Below are 25,109 nucleotides of genomic sequence, written 5' to 3' on the forward strand. Positions count from 1 at the left end.
GCGCGTGCCAGAGAACCTACTGCCCAGGCCTGCCAGCCGAGCGCCCTCCTCCCTCGCCTCCCACCGACGGATCGTGACGGATCGCGACGGGGGTATTAGAAAACACCCCACAGACGGACAGATCTGGGTTCAGCGTGCCTCGTTTCCCTCGGGGAGGCTTCAGAGTGGACAGGAAACCCTAGCAGAAGACCTGTGGGGGCAAGCGTGACCCTGAATGGCCAACCCCACGTGGTCGCCCGGCCCCAGCACCTGCAAGCTGTGTTCTCGTTTCAAATTTGCCTCTTGACTCGCGCTAGCTGATAAAGGAAGTCCGCCACGTTAATCCTTACAAAAGGGCTACCGCATTCCCCCGTGTATCATGTTTTTAACTGCCATGGGACCAGTTTTCAGGTAAGACGCGTGAAGTCACAGGGAAGTGACTCACAAACACGCCTCCTCACCCGGCCCCCATTTTTAGGAAAGACTCAAGTAACAAGCCTCCGTTTTTAAGGTCCAGCTAATGTTCTCAATTTGCTTCAAACTTTGGGGCAAATATAGACAGGAACACAGTCGATGAAGTAAAGCTGGAATGATGAAAAGGCTCATCTTAGTGTCCTCTAACCTCACTGCTGGGACCCATCCCTGGGCTGGCCTCGTTCCCACCAGCAGCCAGCAGCCAGGCAGGACGGCTCTCCGCCCCCGGACACCTCCCCTTTCCCAGAGCCAGTGTCCACGTTGGCCCTCGGAAGGCCCGGCTGGGAGAAGCAGAGTCGGTACCCGACCGGCACAGGCCTGGGAGACCAAGCTTGTGTGAGCCCCCACGGCTCATCGTTTCCAAGCAGCCAAAACCGGCTCATCTCCTGAGACACGAAACAGAGTCGAGGCCAGCCGGCGAGGCCCCAAGCCTGGAAAAGTGGAGCATACAGCAGAAAAGCCCCAAGCTGGTTTCCAGTCCCGGCTTTTCTGTGACCTTGCTGTGTGAGCTCAGGCCCGAAACGGAAACTCTGTGCCCCCCCTTCCCATCTGAAAGCTGGGCTGAGCCAGCCCTTCCTGCTCTCGGGCCACCTGTATCTCGTTCTCCCGTCCTCTCCTGAGCTCAGCATTACACCTCTGGCTTCTGCTCTTAACTGAGTTGATGGGGTGCAGTTTCTGGCTATTCTGGGCTGGAAGGAAGCAGAACACTGGCCCCTGCTCGCCTGTAGGAAGGCGTCTGGGGGGCAAGGGGTGGGGACGGGCGGCGAAGCTGCGTGTCACTACCTGGGGGGACCAGCGCAGGGAGGGCTCGCTCCTCAAGGGTTCGTGAGAGCCGGGCTGAGCAGGGCATCAGGAGTCCTGGCGAGAGAGCACACTGAGACGGGCGGCTGACAGCTGGATGGGCAAACAGTCCAGGGTCGGGGCGCCTGGGGGGCTCAGTCGGTTAAGAGTCCGACTTCAGCTCAGGTCACGATCTCATGGGTACCTGGGTTCAAGCCCCGCGTCGGGCTCTGTGCGGACAGCTCGGAGCCCGGAGCCTGCTTCGGATTCTGTGTCTCCCTCTCTCTCTGCTCCTCCCCTGCTCACACACTCTCTCAAGAATAAATATTTTTTAAAAAGTCCGTGGTAACTTTCATGCCTGGTGACATAACGTACTATCTGAGCAAGTACAAAGTAGGCTCTTCAGCCAAATGATCCAAACGGAAGGCGGAGGATAAGACCAAGAAGTCAGCCGGCTTCCTCGGGGGCTCCCGTGCCAGGGGCCGCTGCGGCTACAAAAACACCCAAAAATACGTGAGGGTCTCCTCCTGAAGCCTGCAGCTTACACGGCCCTTTCACGGACCTGGCCCATGCTCTCCTGGACCCAGAGGTGGCAACATCTGGTAAATGACAGACACATGGGTTCCTGCAGCCAGCGCCCCCCCACCCCCCAGTCATCACTGACCAGCAGTCTGCAGGGGATGATCCCAGGGGCGTCTAGCTGGAAGGGAAGTGAGAAATCACCTGGGAGCCAGGGGCCAGGATTCAGGGCTCAGGGACTCATCCGTGCCTTAACTGCATTAGCTCTACTTCTGTTTTCCATCTGAGGCTCCTGCATGAATACAGAGACCTGCTAGGTCCTTAAACCTCTGATCGGATCCAATCCTTGCAGAGATGGCTGGGATAGAAGCTGGGAGTAGAGACGAGTTCTCTCCGCAACTGCTCGGCCAGCGCACCCAGGCCCAGCACACCCAGCACCCCGAGGGTCTCTCGGTGAGTCCGCTTACAACACAATCTCAGAACCGACTAACAGGATATTCCTGCCCCGTACTAACAGAAGAGATTTTTACAAAGGTATCGGACTTATTCCTGTTTCTTATTTGCTTACAAATTGGATTCACTTTTCATTCACTTACAGTTTTTTTTTTTTTAATTTTTTTTTAATGTTTATTTATTTTGGGGACAGAGAGAGACAGAGCATGAATGGGGGAGGGGCAGAGAGAGAGGGAGACACAGAATCGGAAGCAGGCTCCAGGCTCTGAGCCATCAGCCCAGAGCCTGACGCGGGGCTCGAACTCCCGGACCGCGAGATCGTGACCTGGCTGAAGTCGGACGCTTAACCGACTGAGCCACCCAGGCGCCCCTCACTTACAGTTTTAAGACTACAGACTATCTGGTTTATTTTCACTCATCATTACAAGCATTAGGGTTCGGAACCTGACACATTCGTACAGCCGCCCCAGTCTCCCCATCCCTCAAATCCAGTCACTTTGTGTCTTTGCTCCCAAACACCCGGCATCTTCTCTCACTAGCCAACATCAACCTGAGGGATGAGGAGAGAAGCCCAGATCCAAGTGACATCCAGCCGCAGAACACGGACACATGTCCTAAAAGCAACACATCCAGAGGGCAGGCTCCTGGATCCACCACCCTGTCCCTCCCTCCTCCCTCTTCCCAGACCACCATGTGCAGCCCCAGGCCTTCCTGGAAACTCCTGGAAATCACAGCTACGAGCAGAGACCGGCACCAAGAACCAGCATGAGAACACCTGCATCAGACACCTCCTCGGGAGACCGCCCAGCTTTTCTTTGCACTGCCCCCCCCCCCACACACACACACACACACAGCTGCCATCTGTCTGCACACCTCGAGTCAGAACCCAAGGGACATTTCTGAACCGGGCTTTGCAACTCTGGTCTTCTCTCCCAGGCTGGCAGAAACCCAATAAAGCAACCTCAATCCGTTTTGTTTTGGTTTTTTCTGTGAAATTTATTGTTTCCACATTAAAAGACTTTTTTGAGGGGAAGTATTTTCTTTTAACCACATGATGATCCTATGCAGCTGCCCAGAGTAGGACACCATCGTAAGTCATTAACATGCCGTGTGAGTTCCGAATAAATAAAAGCTACAAAGCCCAAGTTATATACAAATATCTTAGGCGATAATGTTTACAAACCTATGTACAATAAAACAAATGTAAACAGTAAATGCAGCATGAGAGTAATCAAGATGATCGGGAGCAACCACTTACGGCCAGTCTGCCCACCAGAAGCCCCCTGAATGGGGCCGCTCGACGCTTCCTAACACAAGTGGACAGGCCCTCAGAGGACAAAACAAAACGCCCTGAAAGATGTCGCTTAACTGAAGGACCAGAGAGCTGGCAAGGAGGCTGCCCCCGCCCCTCACCCCGAGTCTGAGGCACACGGATGAGGAGCAGATGGTGCCCCGGCCCCAGAGGCTCCCGCTAGCTGGGGTCCAGACGGGCATTTCGCTGCTCTGGGAGGCAAGTCTATGGAATGATAACCGCTAAAGTAAAATCAGAAGGTGCAGAAAATGTTCCCTAATTCAGTGACCTTCCCGACCCCCGACCAGCAGCAGGTCACACGGTGGGGAGTGGAGCTGGAGAACACGCGATCATGAGCGCTGAAGAAGCGTGGGCGGGAGCTGGCGGGAGCTGGGGGGAGGGGCGGGGGCACGTGTTGACCTGATCTGGGGGAGACCTTCTAGAAGGTCGGCAATGTCTTAAACACAACTAAACCCTATCCGTACAGCTGGGTGGGAGCTATGGGGCAGGCGTGATGATGATGGGTACTTCTGCATCCAGTGACCAAGGAGTACACGGACGTGCCACCTTGTGACCCACAAAAGTGCAATCATGTGAGACCAACGGCACCACGGCGAGAAGAGAAAATAGCCAGTATTGATATCGCGCAGAGTCCTGGGGCCAGGCAGGGCCCAGCAGCCGCCGCCGCATGCAGCCTGCCCTCTGCCAGCCGTGGGGAGGCAGACGCAGGGGCCCAGGCCGGGCCCAGGCACCGAGGGACGAGGCGTGGGTGTCCTGGGCTGTTGGAGGAGGGCAGGCGCCCCCACCCGGAGGCCGGGCACTCACACACTGAGAGGCAGCATACCCGGTGCTGACGACGGGCGCGAGGAGCCCAGACCAGGAGGAGGAGGCGCTGGGTCAAAGCCGTTTACTGCCCTGTGGGGGTGACCAGAGCACAGAGGGGAAGGGAAGGGAGGGAAGGGGAGAGAGAGACACTGTCATTTAAAATCACTCGACACCCGACAAGAAATGCACATGCCCTCTACGGGCACTCCCCTTCCGGCCCACAGCAGGATCGTGGGGCCCGGGGAGAGAGGCTGCCGGGAAGGCGCCAGCCCGTCAGAGCCTTGAGAACTCGGGGGTGCCGGAGCGAGATTACATGCTCCCCGCTCGGCAACTCCATCCTGCCAGCCACAGCCCTGACCTCTCCCCTGCGGAGCTGGGCTGAGTGTCTGCCAACGGGAAGTCGCTAAATAAACGATGGTGCGACTCAACAATGAATTCTATACGACCATTAAAGACACATGCCACAGCCTTAATAGCACGGGGAAATACTCAGAATGTAATTAACACTAGGTAGAATGAGCAGTTACCGACCTGTATGTGTTCAACGACGTGAAGGAAAAAAGTAGTTAGGTGCTAGATTCTAAACCGCAACCTCTTATATAAATGGACGTTACTTCTAGGCAGCTACATCTAGAATGTGCTAGAATGTGCGGGGAGGGGGACGCTACACATATATGCATATAAAATCATATATGTTACAGAAAGAAAATTTAACGAGTTACTTTTCCTCCATCTGGGTAGCGGGTAAATTTTGTTTAATACTTTATACTTTTTCTTTGTTCTCCCAATCTCCTACACTACACGTGAATATCTTAACAAGATGGAGGAAGAAGTAACTGTTAAACTGTTTCCCAAGCAGAGCCAGACAGGGGAGGCTTCTCTGCAGAGGCCTGAGTGCCGTGCCCAGCCCAGCCCCCAGAGCCTGCAGCCAGCACCCGGCACCCAGGCCCAGAAGGTGCAGAGCGCCCCAGCCCCGCCCAGCGGCCCCCACAGCCACAGGAAGCAGCCAGCGAAGGAGCACAGGGCTGGAACCTCTCTCAGGAAGCCACGCAGCCCTTCCATACTGAACACGCTCCCGGGGAATCCGCCCCACTAGCGATCTGAGAGGTGCAGCCAAGCGCGGGGCCTGCACCGTGCCACGCGTGCCATCGCTGTCCCCCGCCCCCCCCCCCGCCACCACCTGCTCATCACAGGGGTCCGGGGAGTTGAACACGGGCTCAAGGAGAGAGGTTCTCTTCAAAGGAACGAGAACAGACACACACACCCTACAGGTTCATCGTTTCATACACTGAAGAAGCAACTCGGAGAAACGGGCATGCACAGAGACGACAAATGACCCTGACCGCTCTGAAGAAAGAGTTAACAGCTGAACTCTGAAGTAACCAAGCTCAGAGCAGAGATGCTGCCTTTGGAATCAAGCGGGGTACACTCAGACCAAGAGCAAGAGGAGGGGCTCTGGGAGGCGTGACCCCCCCCCCCAACTTCCTCCCCCAGCGAGCACACCCAGGAGCTCCCCTTTCCTTTCTGGGCTCGGGGAGGGCGGACATCCAGGCTTCATCACCTGTGAAAACTTCAGATCACCCTCTCCATTCTGCCTGTGACTCTCCTCAGGGCAGGGCCGCACCCCGCCTGCCACTGCAGCCTCCACGGGACAAGCCCCGGCTGTCATTCAAGCGGCCAGTCCCAGGGCCCCAGGACCCACTTCCTAGTCCTAGACGCTCAGCAACAACGAGGCAGGCCTCCGCTTTAAACATGTGACCACCAGACTCCGGTCCCAGAGCACGGCACAGGCCCCGCTGGGCACCAAGCAGCGGCCGGCACCTGTTCCCCCAGGGACGTGCAAAAACCCCAGGAGAATGGCCCCACATGCAGGTTTAGGGCTGGGGTTCCTGCATTTTCAAGCTAGATAGACCTTAAAAAACGCCAAGTTCATCCCTATCGTTCTATTACTAAAGAGACCAAAGCAAGCCCAAGCCCAGTCTAGGCTCACCCCGTGAACTTGTCAATGGGGCGCAGGCCACATTCTCTCTTCCCTGTCTGCGCCTGGTCAGAGGGCACCTGACAGCCCTCGGCAACAACTCCGGTGCTCCCGATGCCGCCCAGCTCTAACGGGGAAAGCAGCAGTGCAATCCAGAATATAAGAGGAAAACAAGTAGGTGGGCGAATCCTCTGTGTGGGCAGAAATGCGAATTCTTGATTTGAAGGCAGGATGACGCACAGAGAGAGTAACAATCTGCCAGGGCCTCTCTGGGCACCTGAGTCAAGGTGTGGGAAGTAAAAGGCCGGGTGGGGGTGGGTGGGGGGCGAGGGGGAGGAGAAGAAGAAAGAGGAAGGAAGGAAGGGAGGGAAGGAAGGAAGGAAGGGGAAGAGAGAGAGAAAAAGAAACAAACAAACCAAAGGAAGGGAAAAAGGAAGGGGGAGGAGGAAGGGAGGAGGAGCAGAAGGAGGAGGGTGTCTGCCGAGGTCCTCTGGGGAACAGAAAGCTGTGCAGTGGGGAAAAGGCTCCAAGAGAAGCAACACCCCCTGCCCCCCACATCGGGTTTCAGGAGCAGCAAAAGAGCCAAAGGGACATGTCCCAGTGGAGAGGGAACGGGCAGGGATGGCGAACCAGATCTGGGAATCACCTACACCAAAAAGGTTCCAGAAGCTATGAAATGTCATGGTCTTACCACCATAGTCTGGTTCGAGAGTCTGAAAAACGGAGAATCTAGCTAAGAGCAGATACCAAGGTCGGCTGTAAAATGGCAACAGAAGAAGTGAGAAGGCGGACAGAGCTAGTCAGAAGGGCAAGAAATCTCTCGTGACAGAGACAAAGCATGGAGACGGAACCCTTCCCAGCAGCAAGGACAGGACGAGAGAAGGCCGGAGGTGCTGCGTGAGTGCAGGCTCCCAGATGAACGGATGCTCACACAAGCCCCAGCAGCTCTGCGAACTGAAAGGTGCATTCCTGACAGGACAGATCGTACACGCACAAGTCCGTCTAGAACATTCCAGCATACTTGGGGATACACGAGTGAGTGTGGAGGAGAGAGCCCCCACCAGCACTGGCACCTGCCTTGAGAAAACAGAGGGCTCCGGGCAGCAGGAAGAACCCTAGTTCCATGAAGTCGAATCAGATGTGATCCCCGGGCCTGACAGGGACACTCCACCCCCTCGCCCAGACTTCCAGCGTCATCACCGCAGCCCCTGACCCTACATCACAGGGGTCACAGGCCTGCTGGCCACAACGGCCCCAGGACCGCCACCACCAACTGTCTTGTCCTGCGTGGCCGAGCCAGTACGAAGGGGGACAGTCGGCCCAACGGGAACCTGACAGGCCACTCGCGGGCTGTTAAGTTGGTTAAAGCAGAGTCAGCCCCATGCAGTTAGTAACACCACTCTGTTAATGCGTCTTCCACCATATACCATGACTGCGAAAGAAGGAAAAGAGCACAGCAAACAAATTCAGTTACCCATGAACAACGTGGGAAATATGACTTTTTCTTGCCTAATAAAAAAAAAAAAAAAGGAAAAAACATTACACAGTAATACAAGTACGATCTTCACAGCGTGTCCTCAAAGTGGTCTAGTCTACACCCACCTACACACAGCCCAAACGACACGAGCCCGGCTTACAGACCAGGGTACATGCTACTACAGAGACGAAGCGAAAGCGGATGAAGAAAACAGAACGTTTTCGAGAGAAGTCCGGTGGCTGTGCTACATGTGAGGTTTCGACACGAAGGGCCACCGGTGGCTGGAGGACACGGAGCCATGCCGGGGAAGGAGGTCCAGCGAGCCACAGTCTAGAAACCGGCAGAAGCGATCAGACTAGATAAAACCCTGTTTCTGGGAAGCCCTCAGATCGCCAGAACTTACAGGATTATTTTCAAATCACATGCACTACTATCTGAGGAGAAGGCGGTATCATGTGGTTCCATGTGGTCAGGCCTCACTGCATCTCAGGATTCTGAGGGAAGGGGAGGGGCGGGGAGGGGCGGGGAGGGGCGGGGAGGGGCGGGGAGGGGCAGGCACACGCGCACGCACCTCCTCTACTGAAGCCCCTCCCTCACCGTGGGGCACTGGTAAGCTCAGTGACAGAGCCACAGGCACACTCCTCCGGAGCGGGACGCAGGACAGGCAGGTTCCAGAGCCAAAGGCTTTTTAAAATGAAGTTTTTCCTGCTGCTCAAAGTCCAAGCTACACACTTCTACGCTTCTGTAAGAAATGGTGTTTTTTCTTTTAACCCAGCAGACTGAAAAGTGGAACTGGGAGGTGGGATATTCCCCCCCCCTTCCTTCTGCATCGTTAGATTTTACCTAGTCACTGCGGCAGCAGGAAGAAAGGCAGAGTTTAGAGCCAGGCAGGCCAGAAGGAAGCCAGAATCCAAGCAAAGGGGCAAGGAAGGACGAACACAGCAAAAGCACCAGAGTGAGCCTCGGGGATATGGCAACTAGACAAACCTAATTCCAGAAAGAGGTTAATATCCGGGTGTGTATGTACAATCCATATAAACTAAGCACTTGGGAAAAGGCAGGCCCACAATAAGCACATTTAATTCTTACCATAAATAGTTCTATTAAAAATGCGTACTATTTAAGCCAAAACTAAACATCATCTGTAACTGTTTCTCTCAGGAGGCACGCCTCCAGGTTCGGTTCCGAAAATAAAGCCTACGCGTGCATCCAGGATGTTCCTCAGGGGACAGGGGCTCCGTGACGGTGCCCAAAGCCCGCGCCTGGTTCCAGGTTACTCCGAATCCTCCACAACTACCTTACACTGGTCCATCTCTAGGCATCCCTGCCCCGGGGCTCTGCATCAGCGCTCAGGAAGAAGCCAGGAGCAGCGACCCTGAACTGACCATGTTACCCCTCCCCCTCATCGTGACTGTTCTAAGGACCCTCTACATACAAAAGCATCCCTCCAACCAGTCCATTTCTGGTTCACGCCTGTTCTCACGTCACAGGGCATCCGAGGCAAGAAGTATGATGCCAGATAAAGACTAATAACTACTCTATTGCAGGTTAATCACAAGTTGCAAAAATCACAAGTTGGAAAAAACAACTAGGTACTGTTTTCATCGTTCGGGAAAACTACCCCGAAACTCCCCCTGTGAATGGCAACTTTCACGTAAAATATCTGTTTATTCCGCTTGCCATTACAGTATGAAAACAGGCACTCCTCAAGATTGCCCGAAACCCCTAAACCTGAGGAAAATTAATTTTATACTTACGCTCCCTGAGGAATCCCAACGGTCAGAATGAAGCTCTGATTCATATACTGCTATTCTAGAATGTGCTCCTTACTGAAATGTGTATACTTGAAGGAAGAACTCCCGTAAGGGAGAGAGAGAACCCAGAACACTCCACAAGGGTGGACAAAAGGCGCTGTTCAGAGCGGACTGTGTGCCACATCCAGTACTCCCTAAATGTGCCATAGTGAGGAAAGCTCCTTTAAGAAACTGAAATTTCTAGAGGCGCCTGGGCGGCTCAATTAGTTGAGCGTCTGACTCTTGATTTCAGCTCAGGTCATGATCCCAAGGTCATGGGATCAAGTCCAGCGTTGGGCCCTGTGCTGAACATGGAGCCTGCTTGGGATTCTCTCTCTCTCTCTCTCTCTCTGCCCCTCCCCCAGTTCTTGTTCTGTCTCTCTTAAAAAAAAAAAAAAAAAGGCTGAAAATCTCTAGACTTGCATCTGTATCGCTTTCATAGAACAAGAACAGCCTCTACGTACGACTCAAAAAACAAGCAAGGGCTCACGGTGCCTCAGCCGCTGTTCCGGGAACAGCCGCGTGAGGTGACGTGGTCAGCCTACCCAGACCACGGTCCTAACCGGTTGTAGCTAAATCAAGGCACATCCAAAGGATAACCGTGCAGCGTCGGTCTCTTTCACTCGAGGTACGACAATATGTGCGGACATGGAAAGATCTCGAAAGCCTAAGTCGTTTAGGGGGCAGCAGAGCAATATTTAAGGTACAGCCCTACAGACTCTCAAAAGCATGCGGCAGACGCAGAAAAACAGGACCCTACGTGCCTAGGAACAGGCATAGGGGTGTTTACACACCTGTACCAGCTGGAAACTGCTAAACTGAGGGCGTACGACTGCTTCCAACTTACGCCAGTTTTTTTTTTTTAATTCTCAACTCCCCCAAACCACCTTCTCATCATACTGAACCGGTGCCTCCTGAACTGTATTTGATCCAGAGGGTTCATATTTTTCTAAAACGCAGAGTCCGCACGGTCACGACCACAGTGCTCTCGTCCACCCTTACCACAAACTGGCCGAGAACATCTCCCAGCCTTGAAGCACCCTGACGACAAGGACGGTACCACGGCCACCTTGAATACCCAGAGCCTAACACTGCTGCCTCGCAAGAGTCTGCCTCCCGAGACGGAAGCCTCAGAGCTCCCAGGGCAACAGACTCCATGGGGATCTGAAGACAACAGATTTCAGGTCCCCTGAGATCTGGGTGACACCATCTCAGGTAGGTTTACCGGACACAGTTTACCTTTCTGAAGTTCAATAAGCTCACTTAATAACGTGCAACGTCACTGCTCCAAACTGTCATTTAAAAGGTCCAAGACTTACCCTTTGTCAAAGAAAGACGTGTGTCCTGATCGAGGGAACTTTGTGCTGTCGCTGTTCATCAGCCCACAGTTAACATTCCCTGAAAGATAGGATTTTCGTGATGCCTGGTCCTTTGCAAAATTCCTGCAAGCCGCTAATTTGGATTCTAAAGCCTACGGAAAGAAAGAGGAATGATCTGGTTGTCAAAACAGTAGCTGTACATAAAAATCTGCATTTTAAGACACTTCTATTTCAAGACTAAAATTGTACTTTCTCAGTGGATAATGGTAGCCATTTAAGCCACAATCACCTCACTAACAGAAAGAGGGGATATTTATGCTGACTCCGACATCATGAGCTCAGAACAAGTTATTCCCCTCAGTGTTACCAAGGATTACAGCTATAATCCTGACCTTCACTAAGAAGAATGTGGCGCAAGTAGACAGAGACAGATGCCAGGTTCCTTTCTGGGTTGTGGACTATCAGAGAGCCATTCATTTCCTACGTTCAAGACATTCATTCAAATACTTGCTGAGTGAACACCGTCCTACAGCACGACCTGTGTCTGAGGGATCAGTAGTACAGACCTGCAGTCTGACACTCGGGAAAAGAGTGGTCTAGAAACGAAGATTTAGAAGACATTCACGCCAGGGAGCAGACAAGGTCACGGCTGCGAAGGAGATCAGGAATTCAAGGACAGAACTCTGAGTAAAATCAACCCTGAAAGGGCACGCATATGAAGACCCACCAAGATGACAAAGAGAACGGGCAGGAAGGCAGGAAGCAGACCTGACACAGGATCAGAGAAGCAAAGAAGGCATCACGTGCACATGCTCGCTCTCTCTCAAAGAAAGAGAAAAGGGGGGAAGTGCCTGGGTGTCCAGTTAAGCTGACTCTTAATTTCGGCTCAGGTCATGATCCCACTAGTGAGATCGAGCCCCACGTCAAGCTCCCGCAAAGCATGGAGCCTGCTTGAGATTCATTCTCTCTCCTTCTCACCTGCTTGCACTCTCGCTCTCTAAAATAAAACTTAAAAAAAAAAAAGGCATTTATAAAAAAGTCAGTGTTGAATGTTTCAAGAAGTAGGGCAGAACAAAGAGCATCCATTGGGTTTGGCGGTGCTGAGATCATCAATGAGCAGGGGACAGAGCCCAGACTGGGCTGTCTGGGGAGCATGAACGCGGTAAAAAATGCTAACAATAAATGAAGACACACTTTCAAAAAGCCTTGCTGTGAAGGGAAGGGAGAAAGAGGGTGACCGTTAAAGAGAGATATAGGGTAAAAGGAAAGAATGGATGCTTTTACTTGGATTAAACACTGTAGGATTTGTAATACACAAATATCACATACAAAGTATGTACATAACACATAATGTGTAACCCAGAAAGATTACATACAAATATGCCAACACAGTAAAACGCTAAAAATATAGGAGACACCGACAAGAGGGCTGGAAGACCTGGGATCCAAGGCACAGAGGGACAAAATCAGCCATGGGCAGAACATGATACTTTGACCACGGAGATAAAAAGGGAGAATGGCTACAAACACAGGCGATGAGAGGAGAGTAACAAAAGAAGGTAAGAGGGGAAATGAAGAAGTTGAAATCAGATGGCCTTGATTTCTCAGTGGAAGAGGATGCAGGAGTGGGGATGAAGCTTCCAGTTCAAGTCAGCGGACAAAGGAGGACAAAGAAGTGGAAAATGAAACATCCCTAAGAGCACGCAGGGCTGGCAAGTAACCGCAGACCAAAAGCTCTGGTGACGTCTGGGAGGCAGGCTGTCAACTCAATGGATAAACCACACAGGGACTCCCAAGGTCACCATTCGGGCACCATTTCTGAATAGATCACTTAACGTAATAAGCAAAGCAAACAAGGAACAAAGAAAGTTGCGGACAGGAAGTCCAGGAACACGCAGAGCCAACCCAGGGGCGAAGGGCAGAGAACCGCAGCAGAGAAGCCACGAGCCTATCCAAGCGCAGGCGGGAAGGGACCGTGAGAAGCTGCGAGACACGAGACCTGGCAAAGAAAGGCCTGGCTTCTTCCACCCACCAGAAGAAGGTGGTAATTGAGAGTGCCAGGAAAAGGAAAAAGGCCTACAGGCCAGCTAGGATACAAATAGGAAAAAACTGGGCATATTTTGAGTAAACCATAAAAAACCAAATGCTTGACACACGGTTGAGTGGCGCAAACAAAACGACCCAAGAGCCCAGCTCCTGCTCTACGATGGACAGTACACACGGGGTGGGGGGGGGCAGAACACTGTAGACGCTACAAGTTTTCAGTTTTTACAACCAACCAGTGGAGAGTGCAAGATGGGACAGAGAACTCACAAACACAACAAGGAGCTGAGAGTGTAATAAATTGAGAAACAGAGGTTTAAGCATGTCATTTAAAGTTATAAAAATAACCAAGAGACCAAAAAATAAAAACTGGGGGGATGTGAGTTAACTTCATCTTTTTGCTTAAAGCTGAGAAGTCAAGACACCAAAAAATAAGCACATTATTTGAGTTATGGAGCTAAATACCATAATTCTTGTAACAAATGGGATTTTAAAAATGGTTAGGAGAGGGGCGCCTGGGTGGCGCAGTCGGTTGAGCGTCCGACTTCAGCCAGGTCATGATCTCGCGGTCCGTGAGTTCGAGCCCCGCGTCAGGCTCTGGGCTAATGGCTCAGAGCCTGGAGCCTGTTTCCGATTCTGTGTCTCCCTCTCTCTCTGCCCCTCTCCCGTTCATGCTCTGTCTCTCTCTGTCCCAAAAATAAATAAACGTTGAAAAAAAAAATAAATAAAAATAAATAAATAAATAAATAAAGATGGTTAGGAGAGAACATGATGTACTGTATGAAATAATTTTTATTGTTTTTTATGCTAGGCTAAAATGCAGATTTAGAATTACTCTGATGGTCAGAAAATCACTGTATCGGCCAGAAAAGGCAGACACGGGACCCTGTACCGTGGCCTCCCATCTCTTCGTTATGTGACGCATAATGCAATTTCTGCTTTTTTCAGAAAATATCTCTCACAAAAAAGCATGTGAAGGGGCAGTGGATAGCGGGCAGTTTCAGGGGCAGATCACTGAGAAGAGAGGTAGAAGTCGCCGAGGGAAACAGGAAAGGGAACCAAAGCAGGAGACGCTAACTTCACAGTGGCATAAATCCACACAGCTACGTAACTGCTTCCTGAGATCCAGGTTCAGGGAAGGAGAGGTCCAACTGCTTGACTGATCCAGACGGCAGGTCTCGTCCATGGCCAAAAAGATCACGAGTCAGCAGTGACAGAGTAAGCCATCTGTGGGATCACGGATGAGCACAAGAAATGAAAGCAAGAGATGGCTAAAAGGCCAAGAGGCTCCCACCACTGTAAGGTCAGAGAGTAGGTATTCTAGAAGGAAATAACTGAATAAGCAGTAAAACGAGTTTAATATTTCAAAAGCCCAACTGTTCTGGAATACCGGGTTAGAGCCAAGGAGACAGCACAGAAGCTCAAGTGGCCAAGGAGCAGTAAGACAGACGTGACTAAGACGAGGAAGGCCCGTCGCGAGCCAGTGCTGAGTCCTGCAGAGACAGCCGAGGGGGTGGTCAGGGGGGCAGACTACAGCAGGAACAGGATTCAGGAGTGGCACAGAACACATAGCAGGCCACAGAGCAATCAGTGTAGAAAAAGATGGAGGGGCCACAATGGGGAAACGGCCATGGGGACACACAGAACACCCCCGGGGGGTGGGGGTGGGGGGGCCAAGAGCTCAGCGCGCAGGGCCGTCTGCAGAAGCACTAGCGGGCCCGAGCCCCAACACTCTTCCCCGGAGCAGTCTCGGCTCATCACCAGACGCTTCTGTCTCTCTGCTTAATCAAGGCCTTCAGCACAAGAAGGTCCCCTTTTTTTCTTCCCTCCCTCCGAATTAAGAATTCAACACCTTGGCAGCTGAAATACGCGGGGGTAAATAATTGAATGCTTACCCCTACTTTCCGTAAGAGATCCCCCACGATGTTTAGTGCTGATATCCTAGCGGAAGGAGTTAGTGGACTGGTACCAAAACCGTTTGGTATAGCTAGAGAAAAAGAAGAGAGGAGTGGTTACACTTGTTGTTCCCTCTACATCTTGTTGCCGGTTTTGTTGTTGACGTTACAAAGCAGGATACACGCCATGAAAAAGAATTCCAAACCATGGACAGGAAGTACAAAGTGGGACACCATCAATATGTTGAACTGTCTCCTTCAACTGACTGATATTTAGACTACACCTAATTTTACATTACAAACAATGCTAAAAGGACATATATCCTTCAAACATCTAGACAAGGATTTCTGGAGAAGCGATTCCTAAAAATAGAACTGCTGGGTCACAGGATATGCCCATGTCGTCCACCTTAGGAGATACTGCCAAAATGCTCTCTGAGAAGGTTGTGCCAAGGTCAGCAATCTGCATGGCAATGCCATCAACGATACGAGACATTATCTTTTTGTCTTCTTTTCTTTTTTTTTTTGCCAATTTGATAGTCATTCTGTTGTGTTTTTGTTTCCCTGCTAACTAGATATGTGAATCTCTTCTTCTGGAAATCATCTGTTTATCCTCCACGCTTTATCTACTGGGTGGTCTTTCCTTTAATCAACGTGCAAGGGCCCTATCGACTGTAGACGTTCACCCTCTCTCTTCTAGGTCTTATACTTCTCAGTGTGACATTCATCTTCCAAGCTTTTTGTTTTGGTGGGGGAAGCCTGGGCTTCCTCACCTTGGTATCATAAATATGTTCCTCTTATGTCCTCCTTAGGTTTTCCTAATTTTTTTTTAACATTTACATCAGTTGATCCATCAAATATCGAAGCTTTTTTCAAATGGATAGCCAAATGTCCTGATACCGTAACATGAAGACGACTCGTCTCATCGGAAATGGCACTTTTCATACACTGCATTCCCTATATATTTTAGTTCCACTGACTTATTAGTCTATTGCACCAGAAATAGGCTGCTTTCATTACTGCAGCATTAAAACATGCTCTGCTGTCTTGAAGGGAAAAGCCTGTTGTTATTAGCCTATTTCAAGCTTTTCTTGGCACACTTACTCTTCCAGAGTAACTTTAAAATCAACTTGCCAATTTAAAAGACCCTCTTGGGATTTTCATTAGCAATTTAAATTACTCGTTGATTTGGGGAGAACGGATGCTCCAACAGTCTCCCCACTCGGAATGGGGTTATTTAGTGTGACATTTACTCACACCTTCTTGCACGTCCCTCAGCAGACGTTTTCAGTCATGCACATTTCTTCCGTTTACTTTTGAGATGTTGTCTACCACAGTTAAGAGCTCTTGGGCTAAACTGCTAGATACGAATCCATCTCTGCCACTGAGTGAGTGTGTGAGCTTTAGTAAGCCGCCCATATGTAGAAGAGGGCTAATAAGAACACTTCAAAGTCGTTGTGAAGTTTAAGTTAGCTAACACACTCTCGAAACACCTGCCCATAGGAAGCACTCAATGCTACGGAGCGCTGATCAGTACGTAAACGCTTTGTTGCTGCCGTTCACTGTCCTCGTCCTCCAGAATACAATCTAACTGAAGGTGGGGACGCGGTCCCATTCACCACTAGACTCCCAGCATCTAGAATAATGCATGGCACAGAACAGGGCAAGAACTGCTGTACTTTTCTCGGCAGGTATTTCCAGACCTCGTTTTTCCCTATAATCCTCAAATTATTAAATCTGTGCTTTTATGGAAAGATGTCTTAGATGCTTTTTGGAAACCGGCCGTGTTACTCCTAAAATACAATTAAAGACAGACCACTTCATAGAGGACGGCCCTTCAGGCTTGCACTGATTTCACTAATCTCCGGCTTCTCGTCAGGTCTGTGCTGACTCATCTGTCACACAAGTGCGGTGATCTGGCACACAGCAGCTTTCAGGTTGGTTAAAGTGCACGCTCTCAGTCCCAGTCTGCAAACGTCCCAGCCTACTTGGACAAATAGCACTGCCTCGGGGTTGACAATCTTAATCCTGTGCCAGAGCAAGCAAGCTCTGTGTCCCACTGACCTTGCCCTGCTCACCGCAGCCAAGTCCCTGAATTAAAACTCTAATGAGCTATGACAGGACGCGCACCTGTCTGGGTCTTACCTCAACTGAGCTCCCGATTCTTCTGATTAGGGCTCAACTGAAGAATTCTCAGAACTTAGCCACACAGTTCTATCAGTACCAGAAAGCAAACCTTTGTTCATTCTCAAATGTTAGGAATTCTGAGATCCTCAAATACACAAGCAGCCATTCTCCAAAACGGACAGTGAGAGTTTTTGACGCCTGCGACCATGTGCACCCTGCCTGCTCTATGTCCTCGGCAGAAACCCCAGCACAAGCGCAAATAACACCACCCTAACGACTCTATGGCATTTTCCCGTTCCTGAGCCAATTTCACCTTATAACTAAGTGAAGGTAGGAGAAGTTCTCTACTGAAGGGCTACTGAGCACTTGAAACGTGGCTACTGCAACTGGGAAACTGAATTTTAAATGTTAATTCACTGTAATAAAAACTTAAACGTGAACGGTCACACGTGGGCTAGCGGCTACTCTACTGGGCAGGACAGATAGAGAGAGCTTACTTCGCTGTCTGAAGAGAAAATCTTCTCCTATCACTCTGAAAGAGAAGATCCTTTATTTAAAAAAGGGATGGGAAGAAAGAGCTCCAGTCTGGGAAGAAAAAAGAATGGAGGAGTAGGAGTGGCCGAAGTATCTGCAAGCTGCAAAAATGAAACAAATCTGAATGAAGCCCTGTGGGGGCTCCATTCTAAGGTTCTACGTAGTGGCCACTAAGTGGTGTTTCTGCTTAGCTGGATATAAAAAACCATACTGGCTGACAGCAAAAGGAACATTCTCACGTACTGCTCGTGGATTACTCCGAATGTCACCTCTGAAAACGGCAGCCACCGAGGCACGTAACAGAAAGCCCACGCCCACCTGAGCCGAATGGTAACTCAGGGAGTCTCTCTGTACACGCCATGTGTAAAGGCCTCTAGTCTTCGGTGATATGTGAAGTGGCCCAAGAAATAAAACTGTATTTAAATACGATCCCCAAGCTTATGTGTAACAAGGAGGTGTGGCACAAGCAAACACACACACACAGCAGAAAAAATTCCGCATTAACAATAGCTGCCCTCGGGAATGCAAGCTGGTGCAGCCACTCTGGAAAACAGCATGGAGGTTCCTCAAAAAACTAAAAGCAGAACTACCCTACGACCCGGGAATTGCACCACTAGGCATTTATCCACGGGATACAGGTGTGCTGTTTCGAAGGGACACATGTACCCCCATGTTTACAGCAGCACTATCGACAATAGCCAAAGTGTGGAAAGAGCCCAAATGTCCATCGATGGATGAATGGATAAAGATGTGGTGTGTGCGTGTGTGTATACACACACACACACACACATACATATATACACACACGCACACACATACATAATGGAGTATTATTCGGCAATCAAAAAGAATGAAATCTTGCCATTTGCAACTACATGGATGGAACTGGAGGGGATTATGCTAATTAGTCAGAGAAAAACAAGTATCATATGACTTCACTCATATGAGGACTTTAAGAGACAAAACAGATGAACATAAGGGAAACAAAAATAATATAAAAACAGGGAGGGGGACAAAGCATAAGAGACTCATAAATATGGAGAACTGAGGGTTACTGGAGGGTGTGGGAAGGGGGATGGGCTAAATGGAGGAGGGGCATCAAGGAATCTACTCCTGAAATCATTGTTGCACCATATGCTAACTTGGATGTAAATTTAAAAAAATAAAATTATGTCGGAAAAAAAAAAAAAAACCAATAGCTGCCTTGCAGCGGTTAGACTGCCGTGGGTCTTTTTTTTTTTCAACTTTTCAACGTGAACCTGTATTCCTGCTACCATCAAAAACTCAACGTTGCTTTGAAAAACCTGCAACTTCTTAAAGACTCAATGCATCGAGCTGCTCTTATCGTACACGCAGGCGCCGCTGCCCTGTGCAGCAGCCGCCTGGGAAACCAACCTCTTCCTCTGCTCCGCGGAGTGCTTGACTTCACCAACTTCTAAACTGAAATCGTTGCTCACCCCATGGCAACCCCTGCTTCCTCAGCAGACGCCCTTCCGTCGCTAATCCACCACAGGTGCAGAAAGAAAAGACAGCACAAACCTTTGGGTGAAGGAAAGCTGTTTTCCGTCCCTTTGCCAACGGGAGTAGCTGGCAAAGAAAGCGACGCCTGCACGGCAGAGTCCATCTTTTCACAGTCCAGGGTCGGAGAGCTGGGCGCCGACTTTCTGGTGACTTCCTGCTGTCTCTCCCGGACTGCCAGTTCTTGTCTTAAATCTGCAAAATGTGGCACAGGGAATAACACTCACTCGACGAGGCAGACACACCCAGCAAAGTCACATCTGAAAAGCCGTAAAGACATTCCTCCTAAATGACTATTTCCCAAAAACGAGTTTCCTATTTAACGCTTTTTATTTCTTGGGGTATAAAAATGACAACCCTACCGTCTAAATGACCTTTTAGAACTAAAACACGTTGCGGCGCTTGGGAGGGCTCAGTCGGTTGAGAGTCCGACTGTGGCTCAGGTCGTGGTCTCGAGCCGATCAGTTCATGAGTTCGAGCCCCACGTCGGGCTCTGTGCTGACAGCTCGGAGCCTGGCGCCTGCTTCGGATTCTGTGTCTCCCTCTCTGCTCCTCTCCCACTCACACTGTCACTGTCTCTCTCTCTCTCTCTCTCTCTCAAAAATAAACATTTTTTCTTAATTTTTCTTAATGTTTATTTATTTTTGAGAGGGAAACAGAGAGACTGAGTGCAAGCAAAGGAGGGGCAGAGGGAGACGGAGATACAGAATCCAAAGCGAGCTCCAGGCTCTGAGCTGTCAGCACAGAGCCCGATGCAGGGCTCGAACTCATGAACCATGAGATCATGACCTGAGCTGAAGTCGGATGCTCAACTGACTGAGCCACCCAAGTGCCCCTCAAAAATAAACATTTAAAAAAAAGAAAAAGGAAAAAAAAAGCCAATACAAATGCTACAACCTAAGAGGACAGCGAACTATGCTCACGTGCAAAAAGAAACAGGATGGAGGCCAAACCAAAACTCACACTGAACCTACAGGACACAAAAATAAATGCTCTTTTCAACTCATTTGCTTTTATTCTGTTCTTTTGGGATTACTGCAAAATCAATGAAGTACACTTTTAGAATTTTAAGTGGGTTGGTATGCTTTATTAATTACCAAATGCAGTATTTTGTTATAGAAAGGAAGCATTCAAAACAGTCGCAGTTTTTTTCTTGCTTTCAAATCTAGAATTTTTAAGCCCAAATTAACATTTCCTTTTCCAGTTATTCAACTGACCTACAGAACACTGACGTTAAAAAAAAAAAAAAAAGGGGGGCGCCTGGGTGGCGCAGTCGGTTAAGCGTCCGACTTCAGCCAGGTCACGATCTCACGGTCCGTGAGTTCGAGCCCCGCGTCAGGCTCTGGGCTGATGGCTCGGAGCCTGGAGCCTGTTTCCAATTCTGTGTCTCCCTCTCTCTCTGCCCCTCCCCCGTTCATGCTCTGTCTCTCTGTCCCAAAAATAAATAAACGTTGAAAAAAAAAAAAATTAAAAAAAAAAAAAAAAGAAGTATACAAAGTTATCCCATTCCTGGGTATATACCCAAATGTCTATCTGTGGATAAATGGATAGACAAAATGTGATCTGTGCATATAACAGGGTCTTATGCAGACTTAAAACGGAAGGAAATTCTGACATGTGCCACTACAGGGATGAGCCCTGAGGACGTTATGCGGAATGGAAACAAGCCAGTCACGAAAGGACAAATACCGTACGGCCCCACCTCTGTGAGGTTCCTAGAAGAGTCAGATTCACAGACACAGAAGGAAGAACGGCGTTGCCAGGGCCTGGGGGCAGGGGGCCAGGGAGTTACACTGCTGTACAAGCATATAGTGAATACATACTTTCCTTTTAAAATTCTCCCTCCGTCTTTTGTTTAACACATGGTAGAAATGCAGATTATAAAGAAAGCAGTCTCTTCTTTATCATATGTGCACACACGCAGTGTTATTATGTGCGTAACACAGGAGAAGACCCAAAGAAACTAAGCAGGACACACACAGTGGTAGCAGTTAAGGTTCTGGAAAACAGACCAGGGTTTGAATCCCCACTGAAAAGCTCTAAGACTTTGGACACAACTCCACCTCTCTCTGCTCAGTTTTCTGACCTGTAAAAGGGGGATAATACTACCTACTTCTTCGAGTTGATGATGTAGGTGCTGAGAGACTAAAAGCAGCACAGTGCCTGACTAAAGGATCGTGCACACAGCCTTCAACCTTGCTCCTGGAGCTGGCTTAGAACCAGGGCTTAGGGACAGTGGGGTAGAGGGTGTTCTTCAAGTTTTAGGTTTACCTCTGGCTTCATCCTTTAACCGCTGTACAGAGACTAACAAAGATTCCTTTTCATCAAGTTCACTTTCTAAAAATGCATTTCGTTCAATGGCCTGATTTAGCCTTTGTTCAAAGTCTTCCAGTGACACTATTGTTGCTCTAAAAAGAAGAAAAAAAAAATTGGGAGTCCATGAATTAAATAAATAGCGTGCAAACAGCTAATACAAAAGGAAACTGTCCGTTTAGCTCATGCCATTTCCTGACCTAGAAAGCCTGGCCCAGTTGAAAGAGAATGGTCTCCACCCCCTTGTGACCTCTGGTGGCACTTAGTATCTCTGTGGCTAGTTTGGGCCATTCAATGTATTCTCTTAAATGCCCACCAAAATTCCTTACGGTTCCTTAAAGGAAGGCCACCTATTACACACTTTATCTCCCCCCTGGATTGTAAACACAACAACCACGTTGACACATTTCCAAGAAGACTTTCCAACAATTTTAGAGTACATTAAGAATTAAAAATGTGTTTAAAACACCAAGTCCCAGGTCCCGCTCCATTTACTCCCTTCCATCTCTTCTTCCTGCATTTCTTGTCGTGCTCATTTATTCAACAGACATTAACACGCACCTACTACGTGCCCCCTGCCCACTGCGTGCAGCCTGCTACAGAAATAAAATTCCCTAACCTCAAGTTAGAACTCTTAATGCCTGTGGCCAATTTTATCAAGTCCTATCGGCTGTCAAAATGTCTCTCAACTCCACTCGCTCTCCCCCAACCTTCTGCCCCCGGCTTAATTCCTCATCCATCACCTGGATTACTCCTCAAGGGTCTTCCTCCCTACTTCCAGTTCCTCAGTCCTATCCCATCAAAGTCTGGTGTCCCTCCTTTGTTTAAAAAATTCTTCACGAGGCCCTCATTGCCTCTAGAACGGCTTTCAAACAGCACACAAGGTTCTCCCCAATCTGGCCCCAACCACTTTCAATCTCATGTTGTGCAGCCACACTTTGTCTCCACACACGTCAACCAAAGTGAGATATTCCCACCTCCTGAGCCTTCCTGCCTCTCTGCCTTTACACCTCTCTCTTCCCCTGGCTGGCCTCTTCCCTCCTCGCAGACTCCAGCTTCAGTGCCAGCGAAGGCTTCCCCTGCTCCCCCACGGTACGCCAGCAGCCGCCGCCTCTGTGCCCTGGAGCCGCTTGGACACTCTCTTCGCTCGAGTACTGACCGTGTCAAAGGTCCACGTCGGTCCCACCCGAGGGCAGCGGCTAGCTTACCTCTGTCATCCTCAGCTCTAGCATCAAGCCAGGCATGTAGGAGTCACTCAGACATTAAGGAAAGAACTACCAGACAGTAATTGTAAAGTAACAGGAATCAAGTTTGGAATGGTTCAGAAACAACTCATTACAGACTGCAGAAAAGCTCAGCAACAGTAACAACAGCAAGCCACTCTAGGCCGTGCGGCAGAATCGTGACGAAAGCAGTATTCTGAGAAAATCCACAGGTTAGCATTTAAACTGAAGAGAAGGAGAAGGAGTAAAGATGTAAAGACAGATCAGTGAGGAAGTCACTACAGAATTCAGGCAGAAGATGTGGGGCCTGCCATAAGTGTGGCAGCACTAAGAACACAGAGGGAAAGACAGAGGAGTAAAGCAGAGGTGTTTAAAAAACAAAACAGAACACCAATAGGACCAACGATGGTAATGAAGGACAGAAGAAGGACAAACAGGGAGAAAACCCTGGAAGGGCATTATCTGGAGAGAGAAGGATCGATTTAGCACCAATGTGATGAAATACCAGAAGGCAACGTTCTGGGACCAAGATCTAGGTGACAGGCTGAGCTGAGAGTTGACAGATCTTCAACCCTGATCGCCAAGTCTGCTTGTTCTAACCAAGTGCACAGCATGCATTTACCTCTTTGCTCGCTCCAGATCATCGTTGGCCTGCTCCAGCTCTCTCACATACTTATGCAACTGCTCCTTAATGGCCCGAGTCTGACTTAAATCGTCTTCTAATACCGACACCTGCTTGTAGCTCTGTGCATACTGATGTTCTAGTTTCTCCTGAAGGCATGGGTATAGGAAGGAAAGTGTGTGTGATTAATATAGAGTTGTCCTTAGCAAAGGAAGTAACCCAAACTATGAGGGCAGGGATCCAAGGAAATTACCCGCAATCTGAGGTGATGGTACTCCTCTCCTCCTTACAATATCAAAAACAAACAAACAAAAAAAGACATTCATTCCAAGCACCTTAACTCATAAATTTAGAGAGTCAACCATTCTCCCCTCAGAAAGAAATCTAATAATGACCTCTCTGAAAAGAAGTTATTTCACTATTTTGTGAAACTACTGCCTCAACCCCACACTTGGGGAGGGGGGTGAACTCTGGGTTCTCAGGCTAAACGCGGCCCGGGTGAGCACAGAGAGGGAGACCACCACCCAGAGCCCCACTGCCCTAGCTCTCACCTGTGTCCCCCCCCCCTTCCCCAAACCATAACCCCACCCCACACCCAGGGGCACAGAAACCCTCAAGCACTTGGCTAAGGCAGGTGATGGACAGCAACAAAGGGGGTTAATCCTTTAACTCCTAGAAATCCCTTTTTAAAAAGGGATTTTTTTTTAACCCCAAATGAACTTCAAAAGTAAAGAGGCTATGAATAATGGAATAAATGTGTATTTCATACAAAATAATTTTAAAGTGCCACCAAATGAGGCAATCTTGAGCAAATCAGGCAGCTTTGGAAAATGACAGAATGGCCACGTGTCATGAGAACACGATAGCTAAAAACCGGACGGCTACAGGGTTTCTAAGTGAACTCCTAAACCCCAAACCACCTTCCCCTTGGTTCCATGAAAGAAGAGTTTATTCCGAAAACTCACTTTAAGGCTTTTTTTTTTTTTTTTCTGCCTGCTGCTCTTAAGCTCCACCCAAAAACCGTATCTCTCATGTGAACACAGCCCAGCGCATTCAACACCAGCTTGTAAAGCTGCCACAGTTACCTTTAGTGCTTCGACTTCATACTTGAGTCTCTGGTTATCGGCCTGCAAGTCTCTGTTCCTCTGTTCAGCCTGTACTAACTGTGCCTCCAGCTCTGCTTCTAATTCTCGGCTTCCCTCCTGGAATTCAACTAGCTCATCCCGAGCTTCCTGGAAGCTGATCATAGACAGAGTGGGAAAGAGGAGTTACAGGAGGAGTCCCAGGGTCCGCGGGGAAGACGACTGCAGGTCAGGTCAATGACTGTGCCCGAACGCTGGTGCTACCACAAAATATACTACGCGATAAAGACAGTCCGTCTTACATCACTTATTCTAGGCTCAGGGTTCAGTGAAAGTGACTTAAAAGGTCCAAAAGGACTCACATTTTACACACTCACCCCTAAATCTTTTTTTTTTTTTTTATGTTTATTTATTTTTGAGAGAGAAAAAGAGAGCATGAGCAGGGGAGGGACAGACAGCTTGGGGAACAGGGGATCCATAGTGGGCTCTACATTGACAGCAGACGGCCTGATGCGGGGCTCGAACTCATGAACCATGAGATCATGACCTCAGCCGAAGTCAGATGTTTAACCTGAATGAGCCACCCAGGTGCCCCACCCCTAGATCTTTCTTATTTAAGGTATTAAGAAACACACATTACTATGCCACAAAGTACTGTTAAGTGTTTTTCAATACAACTGGTTTCCTTTGTAATTTTATTATTTAATTGTATGCACTGAAAAACATTATTTTGGGGCGCCTGGGTAACTCTGTCAGTTAAGCATCTGACTTAATTTCAGCTCAGGTCACGATCTCGTGGTTCGTGGGATTGAGCCCCGCATCAGATCTGTGCTGAAGCAGGGAGCCTGCTTGTGATTCACTCCC

General features: G+C 49.4%; 1 protein-coding gene across 13 annotated transcripts in view; it reads right to left on the reverse strand.

Moving 5' to 3' along the window:
- The window catches only part of NDEL1 (nudE neurodevelopment protein 1 like 1), an 80,535-nt gene that overhangs the window by 28,208 nt on the left and 27,218 nt on the right, over positions 1-25,109 (reverse strand). For 8 of the 13 annotated variants that reach the window (XM_047089746.1, XM_047089745.1, XM_047089744.1 and 5 more), the window contains 6 exons: positions 24,249-24,402; positions 23,164-23,312; positions 21,277-21,413; positions 19,027-19,200; positions 14,827-14,918; positions 10,889-11,040 (listed from right to left, as the gene is read on the reverse strand). In XM_047089746.1, coding sequence (XP_046945702.1) covers positions 10,889-11,040; positions 14,827-14,918; positions 19,027-19,200; positions 21,277-21,413; positions 23,164-23,312; positions 24,249-24,402 — 858 coding nt within the window. The other 5 variants (XM_047089750.1, XM_047089756.1, XM_047089752.1 and 2 more) reach the window with 5 other exon arrangements.

The sequence above is a fragment of the Lynx rufus genome, unplaced genomic scaffold, assembly GCF_022079265.1.
Source record: "Lynx rufus isolate CCGP_SWC_20201006 ecotype Redwood Valley unplaced genomic scaffold, mLynRuf1.p SCAF_28, whole genome shotgun sequence".
Taxonomy (NCBI): Eukaryota; Metazoa; Chordata; class Mammalia; order Carnivora; family Felidae; genus Lynx; species Lynx rufus.